Source organism: Capra hircus, chromosome 17 (assembly GCF_001704415.2).
Source record: "Capra hircus breed San Clemente chromosome 17, ASM170441v1, whole genome shotgun sequence".
Classification (NCBI taxonomy): Eukaryota; Metazoa; Chordata; class Mammalia; order Artiodactyla; family Bovidae; genus Capra; species Capra hircus.
In genome coordinates this window covers 13,037,114-13,048,584 of record NC_030824.1, presented here as the reverse complement: position 1 = coordinate 13,048,584, position 11,471 = coordinate 13,037,114, and the positions used below count along the sequence as shown (strand labels likewise).

The window sequence follows — 11,471 nt, the reverse complement described above, 5'->3', positions numbered from 1 at the left end:
AGGTGTGGGCCCTCCAACCTTCTTCAAAGAACATTTTTTGACAAATACATGATTTACCTTAAAATAGCAACATTAGCCAACATTTATTAAGTGCTCAGTGTGCTGGGCACCATGCTCAGGGCTTCTCAGTATGAACTTATTGAACTCTGTAACGTAGGTACTATTATTATTCCCAGTTTACAGCTGAGAAAACAGAGGCTCCAAAAAGCCTCATCTCAAGGCCACGTCCCCCAGTAAGTGAATGATAGGCCCACTCAAAAGTGAGACAGTTAGGGACTGACTGTCACCTGCAGAGTGTCAGGGAAGAGAAGGATGTCTTCCCTTTTCCCCCTCTTTTCCATCACCCTCTTTGCTGGACAACACGTCCACCATCCCCATGGCCAAGACTGTACTCTCTCTACTACAGAAAACATCCAAGCTGCTGGGACTCGACCCAGCGCCACCTCACGAGCCCAGCATTTCGAGGGGCACGCTTCCAAACAGGGTAATAATCGTCCCATTAAAATTAATGTCCATGAAGTGAGCCGTTAAAAGCGTGCAGATTAAAAAGGGGGAGGAGGAGGGAATTGTTCAATTTAAATCCAAAGGGCTTTTTAAATAGACAATGTATCTTCATTCTTGGAACGCTACATTGGGCAAGGATCCGGTCCCCTCTGCAAAGTCTAGCGGGGATTAAGGAGGTGAGTCCCTGGAGAATGGGGAAGTGGTTCTGGCCAGAAGCGAAAGGAACCAAGGTTTATCCAGGGCCCGCTGCCTGCCAGGTGCTTGGCACACATTTCTCTCATTTAATCTCTGCCCCACTCCTGGGAGGAAGGTATTATTATTCCCAGATTACAGGGGGCAGTATAAAACCATGGTTAAGAGCTTAGAGCCTGAAGCAGACTGCCCTCATTTAGATCCAGGTTTATTCCTCACCAACTCTGTGATCTCCTGGCAAGAGCCTTTACCTCCCTGTGCCTCAGTTTCCTCATCTGTAAAAAAGGACAGTAATAGCACATTCTCACCACCCTAGAATTGGGAAACTAACTTTAGGCAGTGTAGACAGGGACCCAGTCACCTACAACAGAAGGCACTCAGTAAGTGTTGATCATTATTAAGGGTAGGAGAATTAGGACCTAGTGGATCCAAAAATGAGCTCAGTCATGTCCAACTCTTTGCGACCCCATGGACTGTAGACTGCCAGGCTCCTCTGTCTAAGAGATTTTTCAGGCAAGAACACTGGAGTGTGTAGCCATCCCCTTTTTCAGCGGATCTTCCTGACCCAGGGATGGAACCTGGGTCTTCTGATTGCAGGCAGATTCTCTACCGTCTGAACCACCAGAGAAGCAGCTAGGACATAAAGAGGCACCAAGAAAACACAGTAGAGATGGGGTCTCAGCCCTGACCATGCTGCAGGCCAAGGGGAAAACTCTCCATGATAAATCCAGACCCAAACTAAGTTCATAGTCTTGAAGAATCTTTTTCAAGTGACCAAAGGACTTGTCAGGCCTTAGCAACACTCTGCTCCTGGGGAAAAGACAATGGAGCTGCCTCATCAGGACCTAGAAGGCCAGCTTGGAGCCCTCTCCAGGCTCCCCTAGTTTTCTGAATCCCCAGTGGATTCAAGGTAGATCAGGGTCTCATTCTCCCCCAAAGAAACCCCCGAGGGCCCTCTCGCCCATCTGTACCCTCACCAGCAGACACAGATCCAGATTTTCCAGACTAGAGGGGTACAGGGGCAACTCTAGGATTGGAAAAAAAAAAAAAAAAAAGAAGCTGAAGTCTGCGGTGCCACCGCCCCATCCCCAACCCCTTAGGGTCTCTATTGAGCATTAAAGGGAGATCACTGCTACAGACTATCCCGGGCAGGAAAGTAATGCTGACAAAAGAAACACGAAAATAAGTTTCCTCCTGGAAAACCCCTAGTGAGGGTCTTTCTCGGGTGGAGACGCGGTGCGCTGTAAACTGCCAAGGCTAAAGGCCAATCCCAGCCCTACCAAGGTTTCCAGCGGCGCTGGGGGCGCTTTAGGGTCCCGCGGCGTATCTCTGACACGGGTGGAGGGGGGTGGGGGGCGGTGTCGGACGTGTTTGTATCCGCAGCCTACAGGTGCGGAGTCAGACCCCAAAGTAGGCAAGCTGGGTTGAATCTGGCCCTCTCAGGAGATTCTGAACCGACCCACCTCTCCCATTCAAAACAACAGCTTCGGAACATTTTTTTTTTTTAAACGCAGCCGAATTCGACATCAGCTTCATCCAAAACGGCAAACAAGCCTGTTCCCATTGCCAAATTGGAATCGGAGCTTAATTCGGGAAAAAGAGAAGGAGAAAACCTCCCCCGGCGCCCCATGCTTCCTTGAGGGTCTCCTGCGACCCCTCCAGCCCGAGACCCCAGCGGTGCTTTCAGGCGTCCCAGCGCCCCGCGCTCCTCCTCTCCGAAGCCGCGCGTCCCCTCGCGGCCGGCGCCGTTAGGGTTAAAAGTTACCTCTCGGTTTCTTCTGCCTGCAGCCCCCCCCCAACCCTCGGGGCCGGATGATGTAACCCCCCTCCCCGCGCCCTCCCCGCCCCCCTCCACCATGTGACACTTTAATTAATAATAGCGCCGTCAGCACAACAAACGCACAACACAAGGAGAAACTTGGTGTCCAGGGGAGGCCCCCGGCGACTGGAGCGCGGCGGAGGCAGGCGCGGAGGCCGGAGGGAGAGGAGGCGAGGGGCGACCGGACGCGGGGAGGGAGCTAGGCGAGCGGTCATGTGCCCGTGCCCCCTGCACCGCGGCCGTGGCCCCCCGGCCGTGTGCGCCTGCAGCGCCGGCCGTCTGGGTCTGCGCTCGTCCGCCGCGCAGCTCACGGCCGCCCGGCTCAAGGCGCTCGGCGACGAGCTGCACCAGCGCACCATGTGGCGGCGCCGCGCGCGGAGCCGGAGGGCGCCGGCGCCCGGCGCGCTCCCTACCTACTGGCCCTGGCTGTGCGCGGCCGCGCAGGTGGCGGCGCTGGCGGCCTGGCTGCTCGGCAGGCGGAACTTGTAGGAACGCGGGGCTTCTTGGTGGGGCCGGAGCCGAGACCCAGCCGGAGCGAGCAACAGGTACGCGAGCTAGCGCCTGGGCGCGGCGGCTGGGGACTGGAGACGTGAGGCTGGCTTGGGAGCCGGAGAGCCGCAAGTTTGCGGCTTCCCATCTTCTCTGCTCCATTCTCTCGCAGGGATCATCTTCCCCTTCTTAGACAGTCCCCATCTCTCCTTCCATGTACTAGGTCCACCGTTTCTGCCCCTTGTCTCCAACTCCTCTTAAGCGCATCCTGCCACTCACTCCATCGAGGGGCTTTGGGAGGACTTTAGCCTCCGTAAGTCCCACCAACCCTTCAAGCAAACACACAGTGCAAGTAAAAAAGTGTGCTTGCTCAGAGAACAGGGTTACAAGCCACGCCAAAGAATTATCATCTATCGCGGTTTCAAGACGAGTCCTCAGTCCTCTTCCTGCGGCCTGCCATTCCTAAGAGTCACCGTCTCCATCACCTCCGCCCCAAACCCTGTTCTCCTTCAGTGTCCCTTCTTCAGTTTCTGTAGCCCATCTTACGGTGCCCGGACCGCGTCTCGCGACTTCCTCCCCCTCCAGGTTTCAGGCCGGCTCCCTCTTTCTCCCTAAAACTTTGCACTTTTCCTCCGCTCTGCCAACTTCTCTCCTTCTCCAGTGAGGTGTACCATCCAAGGAGCTCGGCCTCCTCGTCACCAAACGGAGGGAGTTGAGATGAAGGCGCTGTCCCCAAATGAGCGGGAATCTGAGGCTCTTAGGGAAACTCCAGGGGAAGGCCTTAATGAAAGAGCATTCATTGAGCTCTTTCTGGATGCTAGGCCTTGTAGTTGGAGGGAATGTTTGAGAGCCTGCGGTATGCTAGGCGATGGTGATGGGTAGTAAATAGCGAGCGCCTAGCATGTTTGGTACCAGTGGAAGAAAGGTACTGGGCGTCTACTGTGCGCTAAGTCCTTGGGTTGGGGAATTGCTGGGCACCAGCTGTGTGCCTGGCACTGTGCTAGGCACTTGAAGGGAGCGAGCAGGTCAGGACTGTCTTCAGGTTCTGGAATAGAGAGGAGAGCTGCAGAGAATGGGGGTGGAGAGAATCAGGCTGAGCCCACCACAGGTGGGTCTAGGGCCGGAAAGTGAGAAAGCCAGCCTCGTAGTCACGGCCCGCAGACGCCCAGCGCTCGGGTCTCGGCCGAGCCCCGCGGTGCGCCAACACCCTGGGAAGCTGGCGCGGCGCCTGCAGGGAGAGGCGGCAGCCGGAGCGTGGGGGGTGGCAACGCCCGGGGAGCTGCGGGGGTGCGCGGAGTGTGAGCCGGGAGCGCGGGTGACAGATGTCGCGTGGGCCGGCGCAGCCCCGGTGCTGGCGAAAAGAGGTGCGCGCTTCGGGGCGCCCTCTGCACGGCTTTCGGAGGTCCCATTCGCTTCTCCCTCTCGCGAAAGAGAGACAAGGGGCTACCCTCGGCTGCAAGGGACCAGGCGGGGGCTGCCGGATCCTGGGGGCAGGAAAAAATTTTTGGATGGGGCACGGAGAGGCCGGGCAGAAAAAGGAGCCAAGAAAGAGACGCGAAGCCCAAAGTGTGTTAATTTAGGGAAAGGCGGAAAGAAGGTGGGAGAGGAGACAGAGACAAAAAAAAAAAAAAAAAAGGCGGCGAGACGAGGAAAGTCGAAGAAGTGGAGAAAAAGAGAGACTTCTTGGAGAACAAGACAGTGGGAACGTGGATGAGAAAGATGGGAAGCGAGAGGAACCCAGTGGAAATGGGGAGGAAGGTTAGGACATCTTTTCCTCCAGTCTTGGGGTCCGGGCGAGGTTCGAGAAGCGCTCCAGTCTCAGGATTGGACGGTGCGGGATGCTGGGCGTCCCACCCCCCAGGACCGAGGGCGCTCAGCCAAAGCCCGACTGTGTGTTCGCTTCGGGGCCGAGGGGTGCTCCGGGGTCCTCAGGAGAAGGCTGCCGCTGGGGAGGTGCCCGAGACCTCCGCGAGGGCGCGCGGGGCGGACGGAGCGCGCTGCTGTGGGCTCGGGCGCGCGGGAGGACGCATGCCGCCCGGGAGGGGGACGGGGAGGAGTTTGGGAGGAGTTTCGCTGGGGTGGTGTCGGCTAAGCGTCGTCTCCGCGGAGTTGATTTACCCCTCCTCACTCTGTTTCTGCCGCAGAGTCTCGTGCTGCGTCCCGACTCCAGGCCACCTCCTCAGCACAGCCCTGGGTTCTCCTCCCGCATGTGCGTCCCTGCCGGGCGTCCCCGGCAGTCACACCCTTCTAGGGTCCTTTCTCCCTGGGTACCCTGACCCTAGGATGCCTGGAACCCTCTCAGATCGCCTACAGAATGGCAGAGTGTATACTACTACCATCCCGGGGTTCGCTGCGCTGGGTCTTCTAGGCTTGGCTCCCATACCAAGGACTTGGCTTCTCTCCCTGCTATCCACCACTCGGGCCTTTCTTGTGCTTTTGGCTTAACTGGGGGAAACCCATCTTTGGTTAACCTCTGGTAAGTTAGGAAGAAGTGAAAGGAAATCCCCTGGGGAAAGTCAGTTTTCTGAGTTCTGTGCGTGGTCCTCTCCACATTCCCGACCCTGGAGGAGGAATGGAAATGCTCACAGGGTACCTTAGGGGTTTCAGGGAGGCCTGAATCCGCCATCCACGGCAGACCATTCTCTTAGGCGTCAAAAGCGAGCTTAGCTATACGTAGGACAGCAGTTTCAACAAAGTGGTCTGGAGCTTCTACTGCGAGCCACCAATACTTTTCTCAGAAGTCATCATTAAACAAAGAGCCAACCTCCCCTCCAAGACTCAGTTTTCCCATATGTAATGTGGGGACAATAACAGTACTTAAATGCATAGGTATTGTCAAGAGGGTAAAATGAGGTCATATACAGAAAGCTCTAAAACAGCGCCTCTCTGCTCAAGAAGGGATTGTGCATTTAATACCTGCGTTTGCCTGAAAGTAGACAACGTTTTGCCATTGTCCTTGCTGGTGGTTCCACACTATTTCTACTTGGCATTTTGGGGAATCAGGGCCACATGGGCCAGGATAGATGAAAACTGAATTTAAGTCCCAGCCCAAGAACTTTCTGGCAGTGTGACCTTGGGTAAGAACCATAACCTCTCTGAGCCTTTATGTGTAAACCTCAGCTGCATCTCTGTCAGGAGTGCTGGGAGGTCAATAAGAGGTCATCCATTTCAAATGCCCAGTGCAGTGCCTGACACTTAGTTCAGTCCTTAGAGGATGCTATGAAATGGTTAATGCCATTCTTATTGTTTCAAAGGGGAAACCGAGGCAGAGAAAATCCACCTGAGTTGTCTTGAAGGATCAGGGGCAAAGTCAGAACTCGCATTGGAGGGTCTGTCTTTGGGGACCTGCACCTGGCTGCCCCTCAGATGATTTGAGGGGTGCAGGGGAGGAGAAAATAAGTGAGCAGCAAGCAGAGGGGGTGGTGAGCCTCAAATTCCTGCACTAGAGAGATTCCCTTTCTGAGAGAGCCTCGGGGGAGTGGGCAAAGGAGAGGCTCCCTGGAGGCTGGGGAGGCCTGGAGGAGAATGGGTGTGTTTTAACCAGTCACTGCTCCAAAGATACAGGAGAGGGAACAAAAGATGCTTTATGGTAAGCGCTGGCTGGCGGAGGCGTGCTAGGGAGAAGTGTGTGCCTTGGGAGGGGGAGGGGAGGGGAAGAGAAGGAGGAGGATTCTGGCAGGGGGAGGGGGCTCGGGAAGGGCAGAACCTTGCCTTAGGACTAAGGAGAAGTGGAGAAAGGGGGACTCTGTGCGCCCAAGAGGCGACGTGGTCAGTGGCAAGGAAGATAATGGGCCAGCAGGAGCCGGCTTTAATGAATTAATGACGGTCTGGCCTGCCCGCCAGACATGCTAACTGGTTCTTGGCAGGTACTTTGGGGATTAAGTGGTTAAACCTGGAGGCGCATCCCTCAGGCTTCCCTCCCAGCCTGCTACACCCCTGCCAGAATGACTTTTAGAGCTTGAAAGCCTCGGCGGGGAGAGGGAAAGGAGGGAACAGAAGGGAGGGAGACAGCTGTTGGGGAGGACCACCCCCACCCCCTAGGAAGGGGCCAGATGTGTGGGACTGTGGCAGCCCTCCTGCCACATGGTCCCTGTCTGGAGTCACTAGCTTGCCTGCTGAGAGGCCAGGGCAGAAGTGACTGAGCTGTGGATGTAAACACAGCCACACCCGGGATAATTAAATACAACCCCAGATGTGGGCTGGGTGGATTTGGCAACCGCACCTCTGGTTTTTGAAACGTCAGCTTTTGAGACCTACGCTGGGAGGCTGGGAGTAGGGAGGACGCAGAATAGAGGGCCTCGGTTTCCCTACTGGTCATCACTCTGTGTGGTAGGATTTCACCAGAGCAACGAGCTGCCCCACACTGTCCCTAGCTCATGGCAACTTGCTTGTGGCATAGTAGATACGAAATAACTATGACGAACACAGTACATGAGTCATTCAAAAACTGTGTCAGATGAGTATCACTGTTTCCCAAATTCAGCTTCTTCTACTCATTCACCTATTGATTCTTGAGTTCCTGCTGTGTGCAGGGCATGATGGACGCAGAAGGACCAAGACATTAGAAGCCCCTGCCTCTCATGGAGCCTACATTTTAGGGGAAGAGTACAGATGATCCATCACTAAAGACTGTTCCGGTTACAACTGCTGTGTAACCAATGACTCCAAAACTTAGTGGCTTCAAATGACTATTTGAGGGCCTTCCCAGGTGGTCCAGTGGTTAAGAATTTGCCTTACAGTGCCTGGGATGCAGGTTCAATCCCTGGTCTGGGAAGATCCCACATGCCAGAGCAACTAAACCTGAGCACTACAACAAGAGAGTCCATGTGCTGCAATGAAAGAGCCCACACAACGCAATTAAGACCCCGTGTTCTGCAACTATGACCCGACACAGCCAAATAAATCTTTAAGTAAATATTCTAAACTATTATATATTTAATTGATATTTAAATACTATATATTTAAATAAATGTTTAGATATTAAATATTTAAATAAACATTTTTTTAAAACCCACAACGATTTGATTAGGCTCAAACATTCTAAGGGTCGGAAACCCAAACAAGGCATGGCAGGGGTGACTCGTGTCTGTCCCAGGCTGACTCGGGGACTGGAGTCATGGGAGTGGGATCTTCATTTATTTAAAGGTCTGGCTGTTGAAGCTGGCTGTTGGCTGGGACTGCCAATCAGAGCATTTATACTCAGTCTCCTCTTGTGGCCTGGGCTTCCCCACAGCACGACAGCCTCATGATAGATGGATTCTGACCTGGTGTCTTAGAACTCCAAAGGCAGACGTCTCAGAGGGCCAAATGGAAGCTGCTTTGTCTTTTTTGACCCAGCTTCAGAAATCACTTTGGTCAAAGGACTTCCCTGGTGGCCCAATGGCTAACACTCCTCACTTCCAGTGCATGGGGCCCGGATTCGATCCCTGGTCAGGCAACTAGATCCTGCATGCCTCAACTAAGACCCCATGCAGCCAAGTAAATATTTTAAAAAGAAAGAAATCACTTTAGTCAAAAGCAAGTCACAAGTCAGCCTAGACTTAGAGGAGAGTGGAATTAGATCCCACCCCATGGGTGGCAAGGTTCTAGAATAGCAAATGGGAGAGAAGATATTGTGGCCATCTTTGGATTATGCAGTCTAAACACAGAATTTCAGAAAGTGCTGTGGGCTCTGAAGGTAACACACAAAGATAATGTACAGGCAGGCCTCAGAGATACTGTGGTTTGGTTCCAGACCACTGCAATAAGGCAGGTCATGAATTTTTTTGGTTTCCCCATGCATGTAAGAGTTACATTTACATTATACTGTAGTCTATTAAGTGTGCAGTAGGGTTATGTCTTTAAAAACAATGTATACACCTCAATTAAAAAATACTTTATTGCTAAAAAATGCTGCTGACCATCATTTGAGTCTTCTATAAGTCATAATCTTTTTGAAATAATCACATCAAAGATCACGGATCACAGATCCCCATAACAAATATAATAATGATGAAAGAGTTTGAAATATTGCAAGAATTACCCAAATGTGACACAGAGACAGGAAGTGAGCAAATACTGTTGGAAAAATTGCATCAATAGACTTGCTCTACACGCGGATGCCACAAACCTTCCATTTGTAAAAAACAAAAACAACTGTGAATACTCTGAGGTATGCCTGTCGTAGCGGGAGCCTGGTGCATTCCTACCTGCAATGGACGGTGATGGCCACTCAAGGAGAGACCAGGGGACCAGTGACTTGAGTGATGAGAAGGAGTCAGCCATGTGGGTGTCTGGAAGAAAGGTGTTCTGGGGAGGTGACATTCTGCACTGTATGTTTGAGGAAGAGAAAAGCGAGCAGTGGGCTAAGACCACGTGACCTAGGGGGAGAGAAAGTCAGATGGAAGACGGGCTAGATCAGGCCGTGGTCGAGAGGGTGAATGTTGCTGTGAAGGCAGCGACACGTGCCGACAGCACAGGAAGACGTGCTTTATAAGCGGAGGATGAGATGTGATGCGAGAGAGAGAACTGGGCTTCCTGGTGGCTCAGTGGCAAAGAATCTGCCTTCCAATGCAGGAGACCCGGGTTTGATCCCTGTGTCGGGAAGATCCCCTGGGGAAGGAAATGGCAACACACTCTAGTATTCTTGCCTTGGGAAGTCCTATCAGAGGAGCTTGGTGGGCTACAGTCCGTGGGATTGCAAAGAGTCAGACACAACTGAGCTACTGAGCCCACACACAGACATCAATAGCGTGTATATGTCAATCCCAATTGTCCAATTCATCCCAGTCTGCCCTTTCCCCTTGGATATCTATACATTTGTTCTCTACATCTGTGTTTCTATTTCTGCCTTGTAAATAAGATGGTCTATGCTAATTTTCTCAGACTCCTCATTTATGCAATAATATATGATGTTTGTTTTTCTCTTTCTGACTGACTTCATGCTATATGACAGTCTCTAGGTCCAGCCACGTCTCTACCAATGACCCAGTTTCTTTCCTTTTTATGGTTGAGTAATATTCCTTTGTGTATATATGCATATACATGTATGTATATGCATGTATACACACGTGTATATGTACATATACGTGTATGTATACATATACATGTATATATCTATATAAACCACATCTTCTTTATCCATTCCTCTGTTGATGAATATTTAGGTTGTTTAAGGTCTGAAAGATTCCTGTCCCTGTACCGGTTCTCTGATGACCAACCCTTAGTGCCCTTAGAAGACTGTGGATACAGGCTGGATGTCCATCACCTAAGAACTTTCACCATTCAATTCTGTATTGTCTTCCCTCCCTCCTTCCTGCCCTAAACTGGTGCCCCTGCTATTGGGTGGGGATCTCTGTTTTAGGCCAAGTCAGTGAGATGTGACCTTCCAGCAGCACTCTACACCAGGAAAAGAGAAGGCTCCTTTACCTGCCCTGTGGAGAGAACGTTGACTATTCCACAGTATCACCATCTCTAAACTTTTGCTCCGCAGGCCACGGACTTGGGCAAGATGGAATTAAATCACTTTGGGAAATTTTATATTGGAGAAGGAAATGGCAACCCACTCCAGTGTTCTTGCCTGGAGGATCCCAGGGACGGGGGAGCCTGGTGGGCTGCTGTCTATGGGGTCGCACAGAGTCGGACACGACTGAAGTGACTTAGCAGCAGCAGCAACAGGGAAACTTTATGTAATAAAGTTTATTACCTTTTTAGAAAAGAAACTAGCTTTTTTCTTGAATATGAAAAATATTACAAGCTCATTATCAAATACTTGGAAAATACTACTCAGTATTCTTTTATTCAAAAGAACATTTTAGTCAATTGTTTTTATCTCACTACCCATTGTTAACATTTTGATAGATTTCTTTCCATTAAAAAAAAAATGCCCTAAGGGGACTTCCCTGGCCATCCAATGATCAAGATCCCACGCTTCCACGGCAAGGGGCATGCGTTCGATCCCTGGTTTGGGAACTAAGATCCCACATGTTACATGGTGTGGCTGAAAAAAATGCGCTGAGAAGTAGTTTAACAAATGGAATCCCTGTAAATACATTTTCTGTAACCTGACTTTGTCATGATATTGTGGACATTTCTCCATGTTTCATGGTATTTTCCGTGACACACTTCTTAGAGATTACTTAGGATTTCTCTGTTTGGCTCTTCCATCATCTGCCTTCTCACTCGGCTATTATTGGAGGTTTGGATTGTTTCCAGTTGCGATACAGAACGTCCTTGGGTGTCACTCTTTGGGTACATCACAGAGATTTTCTAAGGAAGGCCCACAGGTGGAACTTTGGTATCAAAAGTGTATGTAAACATTCTTTTATTATAAAGGATGTCTAAAGAGTATAAAATCTTGTGGGTTCTAGATAAACTCTGCCATTTGTTCCCATTTCTCATTTATGTCACTGGCCACTATCCATAATGTTGTTATCGCTTGACTCTGGAGCTAGCTGTTGCCATCCTCAGCTAAATCTGTGTTGTGTTT

General features: G+C 51.3%; 1 protein-coding gene across 1 annotated transcript; it reads left to right on the top strand.

Moving 5' to 3' along the window:
- On the top strand, positions 2,729–3,068 carry HRK (harakiri, BCL2 interacting protein). Its single transcript, XM_018061307.1, has one exon. It carries the CDS (start codon positions 2,729–2,731, stop codon positions 3,002–3,004), a length of 276 nt encoding a protein of 91 aa, XP_017916796.1. The 3' UTR covers positions 3,005–3,068.